General features: G+C 41.9%; 1 protein-coding gene across 1 annotated transcript in view; it reads left to right on the top strand.

Annotated features, from left to right (window-relative positions):
* Positions 1-27,402, top strand: part of FCHO1 (FCH and mu domain containing endocytic adaptor 1) — a 183,673-nt gene that overhangs the window by 26,976 nt on the left and 129,295 nt on the right. Inside the window, exon 4 of the mRNA XM_063455469.1 lies at positions 20,137-20,228. Within this exon, the coding sequence (XP_063311539.1) occupies positions 20,137-20,228 (92 nt within the window). The remainder of the gene's footprint in view (positions 1-20,136; positions 20,229-27,402) is intronic.

The raw sequence follows: 27,402 nt of genomic DNA, 5'->3' as shown, positions 1-27,402 counted from the left end.
GCTTTCACACAGGAAAACATTGGTGTCGCAAAATACCTTAACTCGATGCATCTCTTTAGTGAAAGATCACTGCCTCCATGCAAAGCATGGAGACTCTGAATGATAATGCTACATGTTGTGTAGCACTAACACAGGAAGCACCTCTAGTGGCCGTCTGAGTGACTGCCACTAGAGGTTTTACTAGGCAGTAATGTAAATACTGTCTTTTCTCTGAATGGCAGTGTTGACAGCAAAAAGGCTGGAGGGACATACATTCTTCTCCCCAACTCCTCTCTGTTGGTGTCCCCCAAGGTTCAGTCCTTGGTCCCCTACTGTTCTCCATCTATACTGCCTCCCTTGGTAAACTCATTAGCTCCTTTGGCTTCCAATATCATTTCTATGCAGATGACATTCTCCTGATCTCTCCCTGTCCCTCTTTACTAGTGTCTCTGACTGCCTCTCTATTTCTAACTGGATGGCTGCCCACTTCCTTAAACTAAACTTCACCAAAACTGAAATTCTGGTCTTTCCTCCCTCAAGTGTTACTCCTGTGTCTGTCTCCCTCCAAGTCAACGGTGCTACCATCAGCTCCACCACGCAGGCTCGCTGCCTAGGTGTTCTCTTTGACTCCAAACTCTCCTTCAAGCCTCATGTTCAGTCTATCGCCAAATCCTGTCTTTTTAATCTCAAAAACATTGCGCGCATCCGCCCCTACTTAACGTCAGATGCGTCTAAGGTGTTGGTCCATTCCACTGTCCTTTCTCACCTTGACTACTGTAATCCGCTTCTCAGTGGTCTTACGTGCTCCCAACTTGCGCCATTACAGTCCATAATGAATGTGGCAGCGAGGCTCATCTTCTTGTCCGCCCGCACCTCCCATGCCTCACCCTTCTGTCAGTCCCTACATTTGCTTCCTATAAAATATAGAGCTCAATTTAAAATTCTGGTTCTTGCTTTCAAATCACTACATAATGCTGCTCCCACCTATCTATCCTCCCTTATACACAAGTATGTCCCATCTAAGCCCTTACGATCTGCTGAAGACTTAGGTCTGTCTTCTGTCCGTACTCCCACCTCTGATGCTCGCCTTCAAGATTTCTCGAGGGCTGCACCATTCCTGTGGAACTCGCTTCCCTCCTCCGTTAGATGCTCACCCAGTCTCCACTCCTTCAAAATAAATCGTTAAACACACTTCTTCATAAAAGCGTATCAATTAAACTGTTAATAGTTCCCGACTGATTCCTCTTCTCCAACTGTCACTAGTCTAATACTATCCTTTACCTTTTTTGTGTCATTTTACCCCACTCCCTCTAGCATATAAGCTCATTGAGCAGGGCCCTCAACCCCTCAGGTCCTGTGTGTCCAACTTGTCTGGTTACAACTACATGTCTGTTCGTCCACCCATTGTAAAGGGCAGCGGAATTTGATGGTGCTATATAAATAACCATCATAATAATAATAACCACATTAAGCTGTAGTTCTGTTGGCTATAGTGCCCCTTTAAAGTATACAACAGAGAAACCAATGGGCAGCCTTGTCTGGTACCGTTTCTGATCTCAAACCATTCCAGGGCAAACCATCTGGCCTGTGGTGTTTAGAGGGCCATTTTATTTTGTTTAAAAAAATAAAAAACACCCCAAACCCACATTCGGGTATTTCCAGCTCACCCTGTCAAATCCCTTCTCCGCATCTAGTGCTAAAAAGGCAAATTGTACTTTATGCAAATTTAAATAATTTAGGTTTATTATTTTGTATTGTCAATGTAACGGCCACCCTGGGTATCAGAGGGGTGTATGCTGTTGGAGACGTCCTTTTCCCTTGAGAGAAGCTGTGCTGCAGTATTCTCTAGATTTCCCATCAGAGAAGGAATAGCAGAGCTCTTACAAGAGCTAGTGATTAGCTGGAAGCGTTAAATACATATGATACCGCACTCAAATAGATATAAAATGTATTTTTATTGGGCTGTCTCTTTAAAGTTAAGTATCTCTTAAGTATAGTGACAATGTACCAAAAAAACTAATTATCACATTGTTACATGTAAACTTTACAACACCTTAGGTGATATACCCTAACAGACAAAGGAGTAAAATTGTTCCCAATTGATCTACCGTATATACTCGAGTATAAGCCGAGTTTTTCAGCACATTTTTTGTGCTGAAAAACCCCAACTCAGCTTATACTCGAGTCAGTGTCTGTATTATGGCAATTTACATTGCCATAATACAGACTGGGGGCTGCAGAGCGTTTACTTACCTCTCCTGCAGCTCCTGTCAGCTCCCTTCTCCTCCGCGCCGGTCCGTTCAGCACCTCTGTCAGCTCCCAGTGTAAGTCTCGCAAGAGCCGCGGGGTCATAGTGCGGCTCTCGCGAGACTTACAGTGTGAGCTGACAGGGGAGCTGACCGGCGCAGAGGAGGAGGGAGCTGACAGGAGCTGCAGGAGAGGTAAGTAAACGCTCTGCCATCCCCCTCTCCCCCCCCCCCCCCCACTGAACTGCCAATGCCACTGGACCACCAGGGAGTGAGAGCCCCCCTCCCTGCCATGTATCAAGCAGGGAGGGGGGACGAAAAAAATATATATAATAAAATATTAAAAATAATAATATTTAAAAAAAAATAACAATATAACAACAATTTTTTAAATAATAATTAATAAAATAACAATCAAAATGCCCACCCCCCACCAACACATACACAAACACACACTGCATCGCATCACACACTGCATCGCATCACACACTGCATCGCATCACACACTGCATCGCATCACACACTGCATTCATAGACACACACTGCATTCATACACACACTGCATTCATACACACACTGCATTCATACACACACTGCATTCATACACACACTGCACTCATACACACACTGCACTCATTAACACATACTGCATTCATACGCACACACTGCATTCATTATATATACACACAGTAAATAAATATTCAATTAATATAATTTTTTTTAGGATCTAATTTTATTTAGAAATTTACCAGTAGCTGCTGCATTTCCCACCCTAGTCTTATACTCGAGTCAATACGTTTTCCCAGTTTTTTGGGGTAAAATTAGGGGCCTCGGCTTATATTCTGTCGGCTTATACTCGAGTATATACGGTACCTCTATATAACCAGTATTTAAACCAGTATTGCCATACAGCTCTATATATGTGGTAGACCCTGTTTGCAATTAACGCTGATCATCTGAACCGAAAAAAACAGAAAAATGTTGTGAAAAAATGTAAAGAAAATAAAAATGAACAAGAAAAAAACATGAAAAATTAAAAAAAAAAGTATATACAGTCCCAGTGTGTACACACTCAAGTTGTTCCAAAGTATTTGTTATATTGACAGTTGTGTTTGGATTGATCTCACCACTCCTGAGTCCTGAATACAGTATGCTTTTCTGTGCTGTTCTGTGATGTCAGGGTTGGTCCCAATAGATATGGCTTAAGTTGCTCCAGTGCATGCAGATATTGCAGATATTATAATCCAAACTTAGTATGTTCCTGGTTATATCAAGGGGAATTCTGGGCTGCGCGCTCGGGACTGCATCCGTCCCTTCGATGGACCTGGTGAATAAAAAATCAAGACTATTTATTCCCATTTTCCGCGAGTCGCGCCCTTTATTTTTTTTTTTTTTTAAATTCTTTATTTTTGCATACAATGGGTAAGGCAAGAATTAGACAATTCGAAGGCTTGCGCAGAAGCCAAAGTACAAAAGAACAGTAATGTGAACGTAATAATGCAAATATGCCCATATCACAAGCCCCCTTGTAAATGCTATACAACTTGCCCCCCATCGAGGATTTTGTGTTTTTTATATGGCATCAGTATTTAAATTCCCCACTCTTGCCTGCATTTGTCAAAACAGAAACAATATGACCGTGTGGCCTGCGCAGAAGCCTGAGCGTAAAAGAGCATTCTTAACCAGAAGCAATCTTAATCGATATCTGTCTACAAGACACGCCTATCCCTAAATTCCATTCCACCCGCCTCCCATCGGGGATTCGGTATCATTCTAATATGTTTTGGTTTAAGTCCCCGGTGTTCGATTCGACAGGAGGCACAAGTACATAAAGCTACGTGTCAGGTGGGTAATAGCTAACGGTGGTGATTCGAGAAGCGAACTGATAGCAAATGCACAACCACCCCTGGCTTCCCCGTTTAAGTCATCTAAGTCATCTGGCTCTCTATGAAGGTTGTTTATAAGTCTCAGGCAATTCTAAGTCGTCCCCTAAGGGGGTTAATAGGAAAGGGAACCGGATAATACCAGGTCTCCACCTTCCCTTATCACACCGATCGCACCTGAGGAGATGTTGGTAAGGCAGGCAAAATAAGGAATAAGATAGAATTAGACCTATGTTATAAAGAGAGACCCACCCCCATCGCTCGAGAACCGAGAAGTAAGGGTGGTCGAAGAAGAAGGAGAAAAGGAAAAAGTCCAGATAGAGAGAAGAGAGAAATAAGGCGAGGCGCCGGAACCGGGACGCGGCAAGAGCGGGACGACCAGCCTGGGCCAGCGCGGGACGGAAAAAAACCCCAGGGCCCCCCAAACCCCATCATACTGATGTGTATGGTCCGTCTACGTAGATCCTGCTAAACTATTATCCCAGGGCTCCCAAAGTTTTATGAATTTCTCCGTCGTCCCCTTCACTCGTGCTGTCAGATCATCCATCAGTCGGCAGTCTCGAATCCTAGATATCACTCCCGAAATCTCCGGCCCTGCAGGAGAGAGCCAAGCTGTGGCAATAGTTCGTCTAGCCCCAAGGGTTATTTTGTGGACAAGAGTCTGCTCCCTTTTGGTCCATCCGTCAATGGATCTGTTCAGTAGGTATACCCACGGGTCTAATAGTAGGGGCTTGTTAAAGGTCTGCGTCAATAGGCCTTCAACTGCCTTCCAGAAGCTGCGTAGTTTCGGGCATTCCCACCACATGTGGAGATACGTACCCCTGGTACCACATCCCCTCCAGCAATCATCCGTATCCAGTTTACGCATCTTATAGAGTTTGACAGGAGTGGTATACCAGCGGAACATGGTCTTCCATGTTTGTTCTTGGAGGGTGACGCAAACGGATGAACTTTTGTTAGCTTCCCATATTTCCTGCCAATCCACTCCTTCCAAAACTTCTCCCAGATCCGCCTCCCACTGGGCAGCGTAGGCCAAACGGCCCCATTCTTTGTTCTCCGTGCTAAGGTGGGCGTACAAGTGTGTTATCATACCCTTGGGGACGGTTCCAGCTCGGCATAATTTCTCATAGAATGTCAACCCTGCTTGCGCAGCTCCCTTTATGTGGGGCTTTCTAGCAAAGTCCCGAATCTGAAGATAGCGAAAAAAGTCCGTTGGTGTTAAGTGGGATTCTCGCTGAAGGTCTGCAAATTGGACTATCTGCCCATTATGGTAAAGTTGATGAATCCGCTGCAACCCTAATCTTTCCAGATTCTGAAATTCTCTAGGAGCCATTCCCGGCGGAAATTCCCTATTCCGGAGTATCGGGGTTAAGGGGGAGGGGGATGATGCCAGTCCGTATTTGCGACCGTTCTCGTCCCAAATGCGGAGTGAATTTTGAATGGACGGGCAAAGTGCCCGTATCCGAGGCCTATGGTCCTTCGGGACCCACATGGTAAAATGGGGGACGTCCCACCCCGTTATCTCGGATTCTATCTCCACCCACCGCCTCCCTTCCGGCGAAGAGTGCCACATCGCTACCTGTGTCAACTGGGCAGCTAAATAGTAGAAATATAGGTTCGGTAGGCCCAATCCCCCTCTATCCTTACGTCTGTATAGGACCTGTCTAGATATCCTATGTCTCCTATTCTGCCATATGAACTCACCTATTGATCTTTGTAACGGAGTCAATTGGGTTTTTGTAACTCGAATAGGTAAAGCCTGGAATAAAAACAGAATACGTGGGAGGACGCTCATTTTAACCGAGTTGATCCGTCCGATCCAGGAGATTGGCTTGTCCGTCCACTTCTCTAAATCTCCAGTCAATGTTCGAAGCATGGGGTCATAATTAGCGGAGTATAGGCGTAGTGGGTCAGCCGTAAGTTGAATGCCCAAGTACTTTAAGGCCTCCCTTTCCACTCGAAGTCCATAGGTCTCTCGGATGCGGTGTACGTCGGTATCTGGCATGTGAATCGGCATTGCACTGGTCTTTTCCATGTTTGCTTTATAACCCGATGTCGCGCCATACTCTCTTATGACCTCTTGTATAGCAGCCATAGAATCCAAGGGGTTGGTGATGGTAAGGAGGACATCGTCGGCGTACGCCGATACAGTGAATTCCCTATTTCCCACCCGCACACCCCTTATGTTCGGATGTTGCCTTATAGCTTGGAGTAGTGGTTCCAGTGCTAGCACGAAAAGAAGGGGGGAGAGTGGGCAACCCTGTCTGGTTCCGTTATATAGCCGAAATGGCGTCATAGGGGCTCCTGTAATCTGTACTTGTGCCCGTACGTCGTGGTACATAGCCTTCGTGGTTGTTATGTATTCGTCCGGGAACCCCAGATGTTTCAGCACCGTGAACAAAAATTGCCACCTCACCCTATCGAAAGCCTTTTCTGCGTCGATAGCTACCACTAACGTCGGCATTTTTGAGGTAGCTTGCTTCCAGATCAGGTCGATGTTCCTCCGAGTATTTTCAAATAGCTGTCTGTCCTGAATGAAACCCACTTGGTCGGCGTGGACCAGAGAGGTCAGCAACGGATTCAGTCTTTCTGCTTGTATTTTCGCTAAGATCTTAAGATCATGGTTGATCAGTGAGATAGGTCTGTAATGTTCAGGTGCAAGGGGGTCCTTGTCTGGTTTGGGTATCAAAACGATAGTAGCGAGGGCCATGGTCGGATCCAGCTGATCCCCCTGCCTGAGAGCGGCAAAGAGCCTGGTCAGTGGAGGCGCTAGTTCTTCCTTAAAAATTTTATAATAGGAGCCATCGAAGCCATCTGGTCCCGGTGCCTTGTTGCCTTTCAAGTCGGAAATGGCTTTATAAACTTCCTCCTCGGTGATATCAGCAGCAAGAACACTCACTGTTTCCCTCTTGAGTTTAGTCATCCCGAGCTTATCGAGATATTCGAGTATGGTCCTTTCTTCAGTTTCATCATATGTCTGTTTATCTGGAGTATGGTTGTATAATTGCTTATAAAAGTTCTCAAAAACCCGAGCAATCTCGTCGGGCCTTGTTCTGGTCGTGCCATCTGGGTGTCTTATTGCTGTTATGTGCGTACGATCCTGTTTGGGACGCAGAGTCCTGGCTAGGAGTGAATCCATTTTATTGGATTTTTCGTAAAAAGTCCGCCTCGACCACACCATGGAGCGTGCCGCATCATCTAGCAGTAAAGTCCTAATATCCCTCCTAACCGCCTCCAATCGCTCGGAAGTCTCTGTGTCAGGGGCCGTTTGGTGTTTTAGTTCAAGGGTCCTCAGCCGTCCCAGCAATGTTTCCAATCTAGAATGTTTCTGTTTCTTTCGTCTGGTAGCCAACTTGATGAGAGATCCCCTGATCACAGCCTTATGTGCTGCCCAGATCGTGCTCACATGAACGTCCGGGGTATCGTTTGCTTCAAAATATTCCAGTATTTCCTGCCGGATCTGCTCCCTCAAAGCGGGGTCTTGTAATAAGGACGCGTTTAACTTCCAGTTCCATGGAGAGGCCACGCAGAGGTTGCCCAAGGAAATGGTCAAATCTGCGTGGTCCGACCATGAAATATCACCGATTCTCGAGTCGAGTATCCTGGGCATTCCCACTACATTAGTTAAGAAGAGATCGATCCTAGAATACGTGCCATGCGGCGCTGAGTAGTACGTGTATTCTGTGTCTCCCGGGTGGTGAGCGCGCCAAACATCAACCAAACCAGTGTCCATCAAAAACCGGTTGAGCAGTCGGTCTTGGCCCCCTCTGCCGTGGGATCTCGGGGTTCCGTCCCGCGTGCTCCTGTCCACGGCCGGGCACGGAGTCGCATTGAAATCCCCTCCAACATAAATCATACCGTAGGGCAATGCCGCTATCTTCTCTTGGATAGTCTTCCAGTAGGCCGGATCTGGCTGGTTCGGGGCATATAAATTAATGAGATGAATTGTATGCGAGTGCAAGACGCCCGAGACTATGATATACCGACCCTCCGGGTCTGCTTCTTGGACCACTTTCCTAAAAGGGCAGCTGTTTCTGACAAGAATGGCCACGCCGTTGCGTTTGCGAAACGATCTAGCTTCATAGGATCCTTTGAAGACATGGTCCTTCAGACCAAACTTGGCCTGCTTAGGTAGGTGTGTTTCCTGTATAAATGCTATATCTGTGTGTAGCCTCTTTAGTTCCCTGAATAAGAGTCGACGCTTCCTAGGAGCGTTGAGGCCCTTAACGTTCAATGTAGTGATTTTAAGTGCCATCATGTATCAGGCCATCCCCGCTGCCGGGCACCTGGACCTTCCGAATCACGCGACCCCGCCGAGATCCCCCCGCACCCCCCGCCCCCCAGCTCCGCGCCTCTTGAAGAGAGAACAAGGAAAGAGAAGAAGAAAAGAAGGAAAGAAAAAGAAGAAGAACCAAGACATCCAAATCTAGTCGGATGCAGAGAAGCACTGGTCTCACTAGTAGCCAGTGTGTTGTGGGTAGCGTGTTCCCTCATCTCCCACCACGATCAACGCGATAAGGGAGCAAGGATCCCTGAGCTCCCGCTCCCTCGCGCCCCCTAGAATCTGTATAGACCTAGATAGGACCCCATCCGGTTAGAGGTCTAGGAAAATCGGCAGATCCACCACTGGGGGCCCTTGACTCGCCACCGTTCCACCCCCCGTAAGTGGGGCCTAGGAAGCTGAATCTGTCCGCCACCCGTCCAGGACCCTAGCTATGTCCGGTCGGGTCAGCCCTTGACTGCGAGCCCTGGAGATAGAGCCTAAAACCATCCCCAATCCTGTAGTATCCATAGCCTAACAACATGTACAGGAATTACACCGCAAGTAATACTTAAAATTGAAAACAGAATACCCAGTTGAAATAAAAACACAAAACAGAGATATACACATAGGCCAGACAATGGGGACAGATAATATAGCGGAAGAACATTGGTGAATCGGAGGAATCAACCGCACAACGCGGTCTACAAATGAAAGAAGTACCACTGCCATGCGGGGGGGGGAACAGGGCACTCAGCGTCGAGATCATCCCATGGGCGGCCACAACCCCCAAAGGAGAAACCCAGCAGTGCGGAGGATTGAAAAATAAAAAATAAAAATGGGGGCAAGGCGCCCACCCCCCCCCACACGCCAGAGGCACCACTAGGGGTCATGTCAACATTATTAATATTGGCCGAGTCTAGCCCGATTACCAGAAAGCAGTAAAAGGATATGCATCAGTAATTTACAAAAACTGTAATTCGAAGGGATTTTATGACGTCCCCCAGACTCTATAATTACTCGAAATCTAGAACACCATACAACGTAAGGCAATGACAGAAACCATATACAAAAGTTAGTTCTAGTCCTCTTGATGTCTATCTACAGATTTCCTCATCCTACTCATATCAGTACCCCTGTATGTTTTTTTTTTTTTTTTTTAATTTTATGTTGAGTTTTACTGTTTTTTTTTATTGAGTCGCGCCCTTTAGACGTCATACAAAGTGCATACTCGTGCGCATGCATGCTTTTTCAATTTCTGGGTTTGAGCAAACTTCAGTCATTGCTGTGTCTCTTAACGACATTTCTCTCTCCCTTTCTGTCAGACGCATCGCAATAACTGTATATATGTATTTTCTTTACAGATCAGAATGTTCTCAAATATACCACATGAGAGACTCTGATGTGGTTTAAAAAAAAGTCTAATAAAAAAATCCTTAAATGGGAAAAAATAAATTGTAAAACTTTTTTTTTTAGGGAAAGAAACTGAATTTTTGTATAAAATATAATTTCAAAGGAAAATAACAACAAAATAATTCTTACTCTAAAAAAAGAACTGATAAAGTACCAAGATACTATGGAACACTCTGCTATAGTATGCAGAAACCAGGAGCTAACCTATGATACTGGCTGAGTATGGTAAACAGTAAAAGACTGCAAGTATATAAATGTGTACTATGCCTTTAAGGTATGAGAAATGTGTACTGTGCCTTTAAAACTCACATAATATGCGTGGCAGGTCTATTAGCAAGATATATATATATATATATATATATAGGTATATTCTATATACCATTATGCCTAAACTGGTATTGCCATTTTTTCAACAGTTTTATTATTATTGTTTTATTATAAGGTAGCCATACATTCACCTATATACCTTCAGATCTATTTCTAGTCTATTTAATCCATCATATTTTATTCTATTCATTCTACCATCGTATTCCTCCTGTACCATTTTTTGAGTAATTATATATTGTAACAATATTAAGTTATTAATCACATCACCCTGTATACCTGTATAACTATTAAGCATCAAGAATTATATTGTTAATTTAATTGCCAATTTGGTTCGAATTCCCATACAACTATGTCATAATTTATATTTTTATACATAACATACATGGAAATTGAGGTTTATGTACTGTATGCAGACCGATGAATCTTTGAAGTCCTCACAATAATGAGAATGTAATGCATGATCATAAGTTTTTATTAGCAATCACAAGCATGTATATTTAAGCAACTAGATAGCAATGGTCCACATCCCGTCTCTGAAGAAGTAGGGCACCCTCCTACGAAACGCGTTAGACAAGCACAGCAATCCACCAGGACTGAGTTCCAGTACGCAGAGCGCTTACCAGCAGAGAACAGTATTCGCACAGGACCTTTTGTGTATTTGCCGAGTGGAGCCGTTTACAGAGCACGTCCCCTGGAGTGAGATCCTTATCGGGACGCACACCGAAAAGCCCGCCGTCCTCACCGGCAGCAGGATTTCTGAAGCTCATCGGCCAAAGTCAATCCACATCAATCCCAGCCAAATCCAAGGGTTCCTGCACTTTTCTGAACCTCATTAGACTGGTAACCACTGCATGAACTGTTCCTGCATTATATTATTATATATTTTTATATTTTTATAATTTTACCAATAAACTGGTTTATGTTATTTACATCCAGTTTGTGCCATTGCTTTCTATATCTAGTGATACATCTTTTAAAAACCACTTTAGCATCCAGTTCCACATACTGTATTGCTATTTTAATTTGAACCAGATCTTTGATATATACAAAGTATAATATTTGGAGCAGATATCAACTACCCTATACCCCATTAGGGATAGAGTTATCTGCACTGCACACATCATCGGCTGTGTTATCCACTATTCACCTATTTATTTTCATTATTTATTTTCATTTTTATACTTTATCTCATTTTTTATCTTTCTCTTTATCTTTTTTTCCTCCTATTTTCTCATCTCTCTTTCTCCCCTTTTTTCTGTGATTTATTGGACTCTTTTTCTGTTTTATTTTCTCTCTTGCTAATAGACCTGCCACGCATATTATGTGAGTTTTAAAGGCACAGTACACATTTCTCATACCTTAAAGGCATAGTACACATTTATATACTTGCAGTCTTTTACTGTTTACCATACTCAGCCAGTATCATAGGTTAGCTCCTGGTTTCTGCATACTATAGCAGAGTGTTCCATTTTTGTATAGGTTTTAGTGAATCCCTATTTTTCCAGTTTTTGAGCGACCTATTGTTAGTCGGACTCCCTCTCCCCTGGGTATTACATTAGGTATACCAGCACTATCTATTTACATACCAAGATACTATGCCTAATGGTTTATACAGACCATAACAGAATCTTACAGACCTTATGTGTATATAAGCCTTGTATCTATGTCCAGCCTAAGAAGAACTCCAATGCACTGTATGATGAAGTGTTTCTTGATTGTCATAAGTTGCAAGGTACCATACATATCAGGGGTGCCTTTCACATTAAACTCTTGTGGGTGTTCAATTAAAGGCATACTCACCAGTGGTGTTGCGTGTGAAAGTGTGTGTGGTATCGTCTATTGTGGACCCCGTCTCCAGTCGGGTAGCGGACCATAGGAGCTTGTCCATGCTCTAGTAATTTCCCGCATGGATTACTGTAACCCTCTCCTGATTGGCCTCCCCAAAAGCCGTATTGCCCCGCTACAGTCTGTAATGAATGCTGCAGCTAGACTGATTTTCCTCTCCAGTCGGTCCTCTCACACCTCACCCCTCTGCCAGTCCTTACATTGGCTCCCTGTATCCTATAGGAGTCAATTCAAAGTGCTAACCCATACATTCAAAGCACTGAACAATTCCAGCCCCTCTTATATCTCTTCACTGATCCAGAAGTATGCCCCTCCTCGTACCCTCCGCTCTGCCCGCGACCACCTCTTGACCGCTGCTCGCACCCGTACGGCCAACTCGCGCTTGCAGGACTTCTCACGGGCGGCTCCTCTCCTATGGAATAACTTGCCTACTGCCATCAGACTCTCCCCTAGTCTTCAATCATTTAAGAAGGGCCTTAAAACCCATCTCTTCAGGAAAGCATATGGCCTCCCAGAGTAATCTCTCCCTTACATACCTGTCTCTTGCTCTCTCCTATGGGACAGTGCTTTGCTCTCTCCTCCAGCTCTGCTTCACTCCTACTTGATATTTCCTATCCTAATGTTTCTAATGTCCCACCTCCTATAGACTGTAAGCTCATTTGAGCAGGGTCCTCTTCAACCGATTGTTCCTGTAAGTTTTCTTGTAATTGTCCTATTTATTGTTACATCCCCCCCCTCTCAAAATATTGCAAAGCGCTACGGAATCTGTTGGCGCTGTATAAATGGCAATAATAATAATAATAATAATAATATGAGGTCAACATGGTAAGAGGCATATATGGGGTTCAAGAGACAAACAGACCAACCTTGGTCAAAATCATGTGCTGAAAAAATGGAATTGCATATTAGAATAAGTTGAAAATACTCCTATACAAAACCAGTACTATAATACATTGGATTCAATTTAAGATTGCTTCCTATAGGAAGTGCTTCAAGTCATAATCCTCATTCAAACCCTGGGGGTGCAATGTTTCCAAAATACTAATCCATTTTGTTTCCTTCTGTAGTAACAGTTTTTGACTTTCACCACCCCTCCATAAGGGTTTGACGCTATCAATTACTTGGAATCTCAATTGATTCACTTTATGCCCTTGTTGTTTGAAATGTCTCGGAACTGGATTATTACATACATCCCTCTGTAAAGCTGCTCTAATGTCTCTTCTGTTCCCCAATGCGCTCTTTAACTGGTCTGATCGTTTCTCCCACATAAAGGAATCCACAAGCAAATATCAAAATGTAAACCACATAATCTGAGTTGCACGTATAGTGGTTGTTTATTTTATACAATTTGCCTTAGTGTGGTTGTGTGAAATGTGAACCCCTGATTATGCTGTTACAGTGTGTACAACCAAGGCAAGGAAAAGTACCCTTCGTAGGTTCAGAAAAAAACAATCTTTGCTTTTTGCGACTACCAATATCGGATCGTACCAGTTTGTCCCTAATATTTTGTGCTCTTTGGTAAGAGAATATAGGGGGATTCCTAAATTCCTTTGGTAGATTCACATCTCCTTCAAAGATATTTCAATGTTTATTTTTTAAAGAAACTCATAATGAAACATTGGGATATCTTTAAAGGAGATGTGAATCTACCAAAGGAATTTTTCACTTTTTTTTTTTTCCCCTTTTTTCTTTAGTTTTTTTGGTTCAGCTGATCAGCGTTAAATTGCAAACCGGGTCTACCACATAGAGCTGTATGGCAATACTAGTTTAAATACTGGTTATATAGAGGTATATCAATTGGAAAAATTTTACTCCTTTGTCTGTTAGGGTATATAACCTAAGGTGTTGTAAAGTTTACATGTAACAATGTGATAAATCGTTTTTTGTTACATTGTCACTATACTTAAGAGATACTTAACTTTAAATAGATGGCACAATAAATATACATTTTATTTTATATCTATATTTGAGTGTGGTATCATATGTATTTACTGTAATTATTGAGGGTACTTTTTGTGGGCTACCCTGATACCTAGCACCATTGGGATAAGAGTGCCGGTGCATATTGTTTATTAGCTGGAAACGGTTCCCTACGAACACAAGACGAGGCTATGTATTGAGGGTTTAGCAGATCAGAGATTTTAATGGGCCAGGCTGGCCTTTTATGCAACTTTTCCCACAAGGTTACCACCCAGGTGGACCTTGTGGGGCACCGAAAAATACAGTTAACAGCCAATGGTGTACAATCACAATTTTAAACACTCCAATTCATTACATAAAATTCCTCCCCTCTGCTTAGGAGATAATTGAGTTAACTACTGTATCAACTCCGTTATCTCCAAACGAAAAAATGAAACTTTTTGCACATTTTCAGAAATATCATACAACACACATCCAATCCCCATAAACCATACATATATTCCGATAGGGCATAACTAGGGGACCAACATATCAAAAAATCATACGAATCGGTTCAGGGGTTCGGGAGACGGGTGGAAGTCCCATTTCGTATGTTCTAAACTGTCGAACAACCATTCACATAAGTGTTCGTGAGTTTGATAGTCGTGTGCCGCTTCATTCGTATAGTGTTTTTACCGAACGCAGCCTCCTTCGGATGAATTATCACGAATCTAAGTGGTCCTGGAAGTCTCGGCAGTGTTCGGGAGATCGAGAGTCCGAAAACCGTTCCAGACACTCGACGACCAAATCCCGCTGGACACATTCGACAAAACAAGATGGCCGCCGCCACGTGTTCGTGCATACGAATCAATGGCCACCCAGTGAACCACTTAGAGCAGTTTGGCACAGAGTCAATGAGTCAGTTGGCGGCACACGACTGGCTTGGGTGGTCTCTCGTCTGACAAATTGTTCGGTTACACAAACAGATTAGCATAGCTGGTTCATTTCAAAATTCGTATGTTTCGGTGAAGGGTATTGTACTGAGAGGTCAACTGCAACAATGTTATAAATCCAGTAATCAGGCAATAAAACAGTATCTGTTACAGTCAACAATATCTCTACCCAAAGCAAAACTCATTTGAGCTTACTATCTTAAGTCTTTCTGCCAATATCTTAGAAAATGTCTTAACATATAAATTTAAGAGATTGGTCGATAATGCGATATGATGGCTGGGTCCTTCCCGGGGATGGGGACAGTACTGGCGTTTAAAAGCTCTGTAAAAGGGGAATATGACTACAAATTGTAAATTCATAGAAGGTTTATGAAAAGAAGAAAAACATTGCGAATTCATTGGGTCTGGTTTTTTTATTTTATTTTTTATTTGTAATTGTTTATAGTAAAGGGTTTATTCAGTGACTCAAGTTAAATTGCATTAACTTTTGGTAGATCACATTTCCTTAGAAATTAATTTAAATACAATATTGAATAACTTCATTAGTTTCTTTCCTTAGATTATATAGGGAATGCTAAAAGGTCCTAAACGTCTCTCTAAAGTTTGTTTAGGTGATACTAAAATCGTATTACCTATTTTATCTTATTACGTTGATGTTTCTGTTGGAATTGCAATTTATTAGAAAATTGTTTTATCATTTCTATTGCTGTTCAGGTACCAATTCTGCTTTAATGCCACCAAATTTTTTTTTATTTTTTTTTTCTTGAAGTTTTACCTTTTCCATCCCTTTTCTCGGGTCAAAGATGTATAGTCCCGTGGTGTCAAAAAAGAGCTCGTCATCCGGCTGCTCAGAAACCAGCTCTTCGTCCACGTCTCCCACATTCTGGGGCTCATCCAGAAAAGGAGTTGGGACCTCATGTCCCGTCATCAGAATGGGAATCTTCCGCTTGCCACTCATTGAGAACCGACAGTGAGGGGGGAACATCCTGCTCCTCATCCGAGGAAGCGTCCTAAGTCAGTGGGTTTACAGGCCATATACATTTTTCTTCTTTAGGGTAGCCTTACCCTTAGTGGGCTTTGACTTTGACCCTTCACCTTTCCAGTGGTGTTTAGCAGGGCGGCTTTGCTCCTTGGAAGAGGCGTCTGACTCCTATAGATCTGGTTCTTTACAACAAAACAATTTTCAAACAACTTCCACCAAATGAGCATGTCATTAGATGTCCTATTGGACTGGTTCTTAGAATCTTATTTAGAAATCCATCAGAATGTGAAAGAAAGGTTAAAGGTTGATCTGGTGTAACCTTTGCTGTATTTGTCTCATTATGTTCCTTGTAGATTATATCATACTTGTAGTTTGTTTGTGTTAGAAAATACAAAACGTTGGTAGCTCTTTTTTTTGTGAATTGCCTATACCTGTCTAACTTGTTCTTAGTCCTCAAAGAAATTAACTGTCTTTTCAATGTTCCTCTGATTTCCAGTTGTAAATACAGTGATCTCCACAACATCTATCTAATATACTAATTTCCATTTCTCCCCCGAAAATCTGCTCCTCTGTAGAACTATTGTATTACCATTTTGTATCCCAGTACAAGTTGAATAATTCACTTATCTGAAGTGATTAGTAACCCTTTCCGAATATCTGGAGGAATCTCTCGTCGACTGTAGCAAAGAAGGAAGACCACGAAGTGCACTTTATATGAACGTTATCATTTATTTTATTTTTTTTTTGCACCAACTCTCTTACCCTTTTAATTTCTAGAATATTTGTTTTCATCATCTGATTAAAACAAAAAAAACAAACAAAAAACGGGTCTTTGAACTTTCTTTGGGCTCTATGGGAAGTAGATTCTCCTTCCTCAAACTTGCAAGGAATTTTTCAGAATAAACACTTTCTTCAAAGCAGGAGTAGGCAACCATCAGCATTCCTGATTTTGTGGACTACATTTCTCATAATTCTCTTAGTCATAATGATGGCAAAGCTTAAAGGGAGATGTACTTAACAACTCTCAGAGTGCTGGAGGTTGCCTATTCGTGCTTGAAAGGAACACTTCAAGCACAATAAACACTAGTCTACTTTACTGGGTATGGTGAAAGCAGTGCCTTGGAGCTCTTCAAGTGTAAGTAGTCAAATAAATAGAACATCTCTGCTGTGACAGCGACCACGCAGCCCCAATGTACCTTCATACCGCTGCTCAAACCAGGAGTCTCCTATAAAGTGGCGACCAATTCTAATCCCACAGCTCGCACCAAGTAGGACGCCAACTTTCCCACTTTGATGGATACAACCCCCACTGATTTCTGGTGGAAGCTAACTACATTTCTGTGGCAGCCTAATCAGCAGGAACACTGTGAAATACCACCCTGGTATTAGCTGGATAAGACCCACCGGGAGGTACTGCAGGTCGGTTAATGTGGCACACAACCCACCATCCTAGAGGACTTACCCTTGTGCTGGGCAGCTGGCTCACAGCTTGAGACATCACTTCCTCTCCCTGTTCTAGCCCGCTGCACCTCCTTGATAGGGCCGCAATGCCTGACTACAGCTAGTTTACAGCAGGATTGTACCACACCCCTAAAGCGGAAAAACAAAAATTCAAAACACTCTCACGCAAAATAGTTTTTGAGCGTTTAGCTGGAGGAATAGTTAACAATGTTAAATATGCACTTAACCAAATAGTAAAGAGAGCAGGTGTTTATTAGCAAAGCCTGTTGGCTAAACCTCTGACTGATATATGGAAACCACTATAGTAGTACCCTTTCAATATCTGGCTTTATTAATTTATTTGCCAATGTAAGGGGATATCTAAATATCGGGGTACCATATTAAGTAGTGCAAATGATCGCACTGTTAAGATGCACGTTAGGTGAGATGGTTTGGTATGTTAATTGCCAGAATAATGTGGATATCAGTCTCTAATATGTGGGGACTTTCCACCAGAATATTCAGGTAAGTATAATCATGGGCTGCAGTTGTATATACACATCTAAACAAAAATAAGAACTGTTAATATATCTGCAACAAATTAAATTAAAGGTGGACCTATTATACCTTTTTAACACTTCTCATGGTTAAGTGGCTAAATTAAATAGGATAATAAGAATGGTTACATCAAAATATATGCAGATATTAAACAGTTAAGCTGTCAAAATGCCCTTAAACAGTTTGACTAATTAGGGAAGCTGCCAGGTCACTCCTGGTACCATAGACATGACAGTGGGCTCTAGGGGTTATGGTACTTGAGTGTTTATTGTAAGCAGGTTTGCTATTTACTGGGTTACTTCAACCTTTTTAAATTTTCCTTTTGGGTTTATAATGCCCTATTGGGCATTTGTTACTCGTCCCTCTGTGTAATCTTTTTTTTTTTTTTTCCTTTTTCTCTCAACCCCCCCTCCTGATTTAAATATAAAAAAAAAAAAAAAAAAAACTGTGAAAAGATATGAAATTCCATGAACTGGACCTGTCCATTCCTACTCAAATGTCAACATCAAATCCTCCATGAGCTGGAACAAGGTGCTGAGCAGTAATTAGCTCCTTGCCCTCCTAGTAACTAGACGACACTGGACTAGGCCTTTTATGCACAGACCCCAGCAGGGGGTATTCATTGTATTCAACATAAGCCTCTCCCAGGAATCTCTGGGCCTGTGAGATAATTGCGTTAAATACTAATAATCTAATTATCTCCCAGGAACAGAGAGCCCAACAGAAAATATAACAACATAAATATAACCCAAAACATAAAAACATAAAATAACCCTACAAATAATACATCCCCAAATAGCCCTGATCTGAGTGCCCAAGTTGTTCAAATAGCGCTCAGATCCAGTTCTGACTGGCCGCACACGTGAACCTATGCCCAAAATGGTTTCAGGGCATTTGGTGCTTTTGCCTTTCAACTTTTGGGAGCTCTTGTGACCGTAATACAGAGTGTTCCGTCTGGCTCTCAGGGAGCTTTTGTTCCCCTTAGTCTCATGCACCTTCCCTCCCAAAAGCATTCTCCTGGCCGGTCGCAAAGTAGTTCAAAACCCCAGACCGAGTTGTACGGAAACCACATGGTCTCCTCATGCCAAAACATTTCCATAACATTTGCAGCTAAGTCCCACTGAGGTGACCGAGAACCCACAAAGTCCTCATGCCGAAATTTGTGGGTTTGGTTTATTCGAACGGCCACCAGGGAGCTAGCGTTCGGTTCCATTCTAATGAAGGGAAAGTGTCGAACAAGGGGTAGCCAGGGAAAGTTGTTAATAGCGGCTGGGTAGGGTAACTCACAAACGGTGTCTCAAACCTGGACTATAGTTGGTGGGCTGGAGACCAGCTTCCACACTCCTCCAGGAGTTTGTGGCAATCGTACGTGGGAAGGAGCATTGGCATTGTTTCAAACTGAATGCTGCACTTACAGATTCCATCATCCATGACCTCTTAATGTAGAAGTTGTCGTGGACATTGTAGCAAACCTTTAAGACTAGATTTGGTAACAAATTTTTCAAGATCTAGGATGAATTGCTCTCATACCTTAGACTGATGGCCCTACTTCTAAATTGATCAACACTGTGTCATTATTTAGGAACAGTCTTCAGCAAAATTGATTTGTGATGTAGTTATGGCTGTAATTACATTTTGTAGAAGGCAGATGGCTCTCTGGGTCCAGCCTTTCCAAATATCTATTCTAAATCCTTTTAGTAATTGCTGGTCACATTCTCTGCTAAATCTGATAACTCTGCCAAAGTATGTTTGTTTGGCAAGAGCTAAGAGGAGACTTTAGACAAGTGGAATCATAAAATTTAAAAAACGATGTTGAAAGAATTGCAAGTATTCTGCGGTTTGATTGTGAGCAAAAGTTGTGGCTGTGCACAAATATTGGTATTTTACAACATGATGTGTCTATATTTCAAAAACATGGCTTGTGAGGACATTTTAGATACCTTAACAGCTATTAAAAAAATGCTATACTTGGAAGCTTTTTAGCCTTAAAAATATCATCATATATGTTAATAGATTTAACATATATGTGATATCAAAGACCAATTTCTCTAATCTAGGTTGATAAAGGCAAAAGCAAAAAACTATGTACTTTTCTATAGCTAAATTTGTGCACGTTTTATAAAATAAGAAAAATTTAAGCGATGACCATGCAAAACTACACTGGTATTTAAAGGTTAATCTTAGTGAACATTTGAGGACAGTATTGAACTAATCTTGACAATTTTTGTTTGCAAGTACCCTGTAGAAATTAGTTCCTTGCGAAATATGTAAAATTAGGTACTATATACATGTCTCAGATGTTTTACTTAAGCTTCCAGATGTTACATCTTTTTATTTTTCCTAAATACAGGGGGATAAGAACACTGGTTTCGTAGTTTTATACCATAATATGAAACATGGTCAGCTGTCTGTTAAGGAGTTGGCAGATTTTGTGCGAGAAAGGTGAGTACGCACTGCCTTTGTAAAGGTATCCTTGACCAACCAACTTAACGTCATCTTCTAATGCAGGGCCAACTGAAGGTCATAAATTAAAGTGGGCCCCCCAAACATTTGTATTTCATAAAAATATATAGGGACTACTTTTGTATTTCTATGAAGTCTGAGACGTCTAGATCCTAGGCAGAGCTACTGCTGTCTAGAAGTGTCAATCCCCCATCCTTCACAAGTGACCGCTGAAGGCAATTGGCTTTATATATGGAGGGTCTCATGGGATCCTCCATAGACCTCAATGCTATACTCTCGCACATGCATGAGAGTACAGCAGGGGTTTTGGCACCAGGAGCTGGAAAGGAACCTGCCAGAAGAAGATGGCGGTTTAGGGGAGTAGAACTCACCTTTGTCTGCACCCCGTCCATACTCCCCTGTCTGGTGAATTTGAAGACTTTGCGAAGACCCCCGACTGTGACAGTTCCACTTTAACATCTAAAAGACTGATATACATGTAGATGTTATTGTTTTAAATATATTGCTCAATGGTGAAAGTGTTGGCATATTCGTCAATATTTGTATTGATGTGTTGACACCGTTTAATTTCATATTCATAGTGTTGATATCAGGCAAAAGTTATTTGAGAAATGAATCCGTACTTTTTCACATATTTAATGAACATTGATATTACATTAAAGGCTGCTATTAGAAAAAGTGTAATAGCTGTATTTGCTTAAATTGTCCCGGAATTTGGGGAAATTGCATAATGACATAATGAGGCAATCATATTTCATAGGCTCCTGCCTTGAAGTACCTGTACAAGGAGGGAGGAATTTTAGCATTTACATTTTTGCATATTGCTACAGTCTCAAGGGATTACAAACATTTGGACAAGGGACAGGGGCTGGGTCACATGAACTCACACACGCTCTTGTTATAAAAGAGGATGGGTGAGTTGAATACCTGATATTGGTCCAAGATCTCCATATATATAATTTTTTTTTTAATTATTATTTTTTTTTTTTAGCAGACACCAAATTGCTCAGAATTGGAATTTGTCATTGTAGCGTAGGCCTGTTATTCCACAGGTTAACTCCACTAAAGATCCCAGTGACGCTCAGGAACAAGTAGTAAAAATACCATGAAGTAATAATTCCAGCAAACAAAGTAATCCACGAATATCCCCATACAGATCCCAATGACTGGACGACACACAGCATCAGGAGCAGAACTGACTTTTAATCCACACAACCTCCTTTTAAAGCATTATCCCATGCAAGGGAGGGATTCACCATAATTAGTCCAGTAGCCAATAATGTAACAGTTACCTCCCACACATCTCCTCCCCTCAGTGTGACACATAATCCTATTAAATATACTGTACTTTTCCCTGAATTCTAGATGTACCCCAAAACACGTAGTGAGACTAATAATTTGGGTATCCCCTGGTAGCCCTGATCTGGGTGACTAACATATCCAAAATTCACCCAGATCGGACCAGGGGTTTGGGAGTTAGGTGGAGGGTGTAATTTGACTGACCGCACACGAGGTGGTATCTGAAAAAGGCTCCATGCGTTTTGGCCTTGCGGTCGGTCTCTGTTCGGGAGTTAAAACACATAGAAATACCTGCCATCCACAGCTAATCTTCCATTCGTATTCATTCCCTTATTCTCTACATTGATTTTACCGAACGAGGGGCTGTCTAGTCTCTCCGTTCGTGAGTTATGGAGCTCTGGAGGTCTCAGCGGTGTTCGGTTGTTTGAGCGTCCGATTTGAGTTCCAGACACTCGCCGACCAAACACCGCTGAGATTTTCATGCGTAAGATGGCCGCCGCATGTGGTTCATATGCCAAACGGCGACCACACAGGCACATACAATTAATCAATTAAGCTGCGGTTTGCAGAGTGTGAACGCTTAACGAGGCGCACACTTCTCACTGGGGTGGTCCGATGGTTCGGTAGCTTCATTCGTATGAAACTACCGAACCATCATACGAATACTACATACACTTTACCGATATACAGGGAAACAATTACACGAATACATTTCCTATACGAATCTCTATGGACAGCATCAATACAATCTACAGTCATTTTGGTGTTAAAGTCCAAATGCAATCTTTATTTGCTTTTAGTGAATACGCTTTTTACAAAAGTGCAGGACTTGACTCCTTAGCTGAGTAGGAGTTCCTGGCTGCTAACAGGTTCTTTTAAAAATGAGACCTGCAGTTCTTTTTTATAGTAGACCGATATTTTTTTCAGGGCCGATTGCCAATAATTGGTGCTGATATTCCGTTAATTTAAAGTTTTTAAAAAAGTGATAGAATTTCTTCACAAACTCTCATTACTTGCTTTTGAATACTGAACATTTCAAGGCTACAATTTAAATGCTCAAAACAAATAAATATATTATCCTGACTTATAAAAATTGCTTGGCATGGTGCTGTAGATGAGAAATAATACAAGGCTATTTTTAACAAATTTGGTAATTAAAAAACATAAAACCTAAAGAATTGAACCAAAAAGACAAAAAACAAAACAAAATAAAGGGTTGAAGTAAAAAATTAGGTAGATGGGGTTAAGGAGCAATGGAGGCTGCTTGTTAAAAGAATAACAAGATAGACAATTATGAATCCTAATCGTATACAGGGCCGTCTTTAATAGTGATTGGACCCTGGGCAAGCATTTGTTTGGGCCCCCTGGACCCTGCTGCCCTCCCACTCCCTGGCATGCAATCATGCCTTACACTGCAACCCAGTGGCGTAACTAATGCAGAGAAGCCCTGGTACAAGAAAGTTGTTTGGGCCTCCCCCTCTAGCACAAGAGTGGCGAAAAGATACATCCCCATCTGTCATACAACTCCCACAATGCTATGCTAGCTGGGGATCTATACTTTGCCTATTCTTGTAGGGTTGTATTTGTGTGCAGTGTTTGTGCATTTGAATGTAAGCCTGTTTTTGTATAGAGTATATGTGTGCATGTAGAGGTGTATTTGTATGTACTATTACAATTGGAATGCAGAGGAGTACTTGTGTGTAGTGTTTGCATTTGAATGCAGTGGTGTGTGTTTGTATGCATGGATGACTTTAAAATTCAGGTGTGCAACTGTGAGTTGGTGTATGCATATCATTTTGGCATTTTAATACTGGGTTTTGTTTGTATGTAATATTTGCCTTCAGGGTTGTTATAGGATGTAGTGTTGTCTTCTAAACATTTGTGTATAGTATTGGTGTTTGAGTAAATGGTGTGTTTTATATATAATTTTGGAGTTTGAAATCAGGGGTGTGTTTGTCTGTAATGTTTGTGTTATCAGGGATGTGTTTGCTTGTTGTTTTTGATTGCTGGGATGTATACACATACACGGTTACATACACATCAACACACATATAAACATACTGACACATGCACATACCTTGACACACAGATACACACACTGGCACATGCACACAAATTCTGATATGCACACTGGCACATAAACACTCAGATACACACCAACACAGTTACACACTGGCACACACATACACACAGATACACACACTCTGACATACATGTGATAATTTTTATGTTTGCAGCAGGGCAGAAGCAAAGAGTTGGAGGAGGCACAAAGCTTGTAAATGCTGATGCTGCTGTGGCAAGGCAAGCTGGTACTGTTATATGTAATGCACAACAAAAAAAATAATTAAAACATAAAATAAACACTGTGCTTAAATGCAACTGCAGCAATAATTAAACTCATCTAAACAGAAAAAAAGCAGTGAGTGGGGGCACATAGTAGAAAGGTAGTGAGTGGGGGTATAGGGTAAAAAAGCAGTGAGGGGGGAAGGCAGGAGCAGTGAGTGGGGGCACCAAGAAGCAGTAAGTGGGGGAAAGTGGGGGAAGGCAGGGCAGGGGCAGAGAGTGGGGGCACAGAGAAGAGAAGAAGTGAGTGGGGAAGGCAGGGCAGGGGCAGAGAGAAGAGAAAAAGTGAGTGGGGAAGGCAGGGCAGGGCCAGAGAGCGGGGGCACAGAGAAGATAAGCAGTAAGTGGGGGCACAGAGAAGATAAGAAGTAAGTGGGGGCACAGAGAAGATAAGCAGTAAGTGGGGGAAATCAGGGCAGGGGCATTGAGTGGGGTGGTTTTTCTAAAAACTATCCTAGCTGCAGCCATTCACCCAGAAGGAGAGATCAGGGACTGGATACACTTACCTTCAACTCAGCTTAGTGCTGGCTGAGGCTGATGGGAGTGGAAATGAGCAGCAGCTCATTCCTGCCTCTCCTCCCCATGCTGCTACCTGCTGCTGCCTCCTTCCTCCCGTGGTGCTCTCTTCTGAAGCTGGGAGGAAGTGATTGGCTGTCACTTCCTCCCAGCCAGCTAATACTACAGGGGCCCGGTCGGCTCTTAAAGGGCCATGGCACCCCACCGGGTCCCTGTTCAGAGATACCCATCGGGTGGCCCTAAATACATGGGCCACCTGATAGGCCCCTCCAAGTTGTTGTGGGCCCACAGGGCAGCTGCTTTGGGCCCCCCAGGAGTAACTGGGCCCGGGGCAGCTGCCCCTTTTGCCCTGTGTTAAAGACGGCCCTGATCGTATATAGGTTACAAGGTAGTTGTGTTGAGTAAAAATATACTCAGAGTTTGAACAATGTACCTATAGAATAGTACAGCAAGGACATATATACAATGTAGCAATTAAATCATAAAACTCAAGGATAGCAGAGGGATAATTTCTCTGAAAAACATTATATAGCTAAGCCTTCATTGAACTTCCTAAACACTGAATCGACTTAACCCCTTAAGGACCAAACTTCTGGAATAAAATGGAATCATGACATGTCACACACGTCATGTGTCCTTAAGGGGTTAAAGGTCGCTGTCTGAAAAAATAATATTGTAATGAAGGCAAAAAGCTAGGTTGATTTGTAAAACTGAGACAAGTATAAATTAAATCAGTCTGTTATCAGGTAGTTGTGGTGAGTAGAAAAAATATACTCACAGAGAGGTTGAACCCAATAGCTTAGTTGCTAAGCAGTATACCTAATGATGCCTCAAGGAAATATATACAATGTTGCAAAAAATTGCGAAAGGATACGGTCTCAAAAGAGATTTTATAGTTGAGCCTTCATTAAACTTGCTAAATGTTTAGTCGACTTCAAGGTCGCTGTCCGAAAAAATTATGCAAAGAGGGCTAAACATAAAAGGAAGCAAAAAAATGCTTTAAACAAAAGGCAGACCTTCCATGCTAACTAAACAAAATTTTAAATAAAAATAGAGTAAGCCTGACGCACGCTTCAACGCTGCTAAAGTGCCTTCGTCTGAGGCATTAAGATGTTCAACCTGCTGTGATGCTTTTTAAATGAGATCAGAGTGAGGTTTGTACCTGTATTCGCCAATGAGGGATGGGGGTGTGCATGAGCATACCTGGCATTATTCATGTCCATTTGCAGACTAAGCATACTTTCAACACATGCCCCTAGCACTTCATTCACGCATAGTTTATGCCAAATTCTCTTTAACACCTTTGGAGACGGCTTATGGTAGAGAAATGAGCATTCAATTCACGGGCAACAGCTCTGGTGGACATTCCTGCAGTCAGCATGCCAATTGCACGCTCTCTCAAAACTTGCGACATCTGTGACATTATGCTTCTTGATAAAACTGCACACTATAGAGTGGCCTTTTATTGTGGCCAGCCTAAGGCACACCTGCAATAATCATGCTGTCTAATCAGCGTCTTGATATGCCACACCTGTGAGGTGGATGGGTTATCTTGGCAAAGGAGAAGTGCTCACTAACACAGATTTAGACAGGTTTGTGAACAATATTTGAGAGAAATAGGCCTTTTGTGTACATAGAAAGTCTTCTATCTTTGAGTTCAGCTCATGAAAAATGGGGGCAAAAACAAGTGTTGCGTTTATAATTTTGTTCAGTGTATGAAATAGCTAGGATATTTCTATATATATTTTTTTTTACCCTCTGATAATGTTGATGAATATATAATATAAATAAAATAGAACATGAAGACCACTTCCTTTTCCCACAACCTTACTCCTGTATAATTGTTCTACAGGATTTTTTTTTTTTAGATTCTTCCAGCTTGTATTTTCGGGAAATAGGTTTTCCCGACTAGACCGTTGTAATATGGATTTAATTATTATTGTATATGTTAGTTTTTGTTCTGTTTTTTTTTATGTAGGACTTGTCAGCCTTGTGTTTAGCCGGAGCAAGAAAAAAATAGGGTTACTTAGATTAGTCTCTTGGAATGTCCAGGGTACGAACTCTCCACAAAAAGGAGGTGCTGTCTATAGATTTAAATTTAAAATAGATTTAAATATAGAAATAAAATTAAAGTTGCTTTTCTCCAGGAAACGCATTGCATCGATTCAGCAGATAGATTCTGATAATTTAAAAAATATACAATGCTAACTTGGAGGGTAAACAGAAAAAAGAGGTGCAGCTATCATTGTTTCTGGGAAAAATTTTATTCGAATATGTTCACTCAATAAGTGATATATAAAACGAAAATATTTGATACTCATTGCCAAAAATAATGATATTCTATATACATTGGTTAATATATACGCTGGTAATTACGAACCAGTGAGTTTCCTGGACAAAATAATTGGAAAGGTGGATGATTCAATCTGTGGTTCTCTGATTTTTGGTGGTGACTTCAACGGTGTTGTAGACTCCAAGGTTGATAAGTCATGTAACATTAAAGTTTAGACTACCAAGAACCTTAATTCGGGAGATCTTTAGTGTAGGAACACCTTGCATAACTGTTGAAAACACTTAATCCAACTGAGAGGGATTATACTTTCTTCTCACACGCCCACCAGACCTATTCCTGAATGTATTTATTCTTGGTTAAATCCCATTTTCTTGACTCAATCATTAATTCTGACCTATAGTGTTAAAACCACCATCTAGCCCCTCTTGGTCCCTCATGCCTCTATAAATATAGCAAAATCTTACTGTATTAAAGTCTGAAGCTGTAGATCTGCACGCTGTTTGCCTCAGAAAAACAAGCTGTCTGCTGACATCATCAGAAGTGGTAGCCCGATTCAATCACAATGCTTCCCCATAGGATTGGCTGAGACTGACAAAGAGGCAGATCAGGGGCAGAGCCAGCATGATTCAAACACAGCCCTGGCCAATCAGCATCTTCTCATAGAGATGAATTGAATCAATTAATCTCTGAGGAAAGTTCAGT

Source organism: Pelobates fuscus, chromosome 5 (assembly GCF_036172605.1).
Source record: "Pelobates fuscus isolate aPelFus1 chromosome 5, aPelFus1.pri, whole genome shotgun sequence".
NCBI classification, from domain to species: domain Eukaryota; kingdom Metazoa; phylum Chordata; class Amphibia; order Anura; family Pelobatidae; genus Pelobates; species Pelobates fuscus.
Note: the sequence above shows the minus strand (reverse complement) of the source record. Positions and strands in the feature narration are given on the sequence as shown.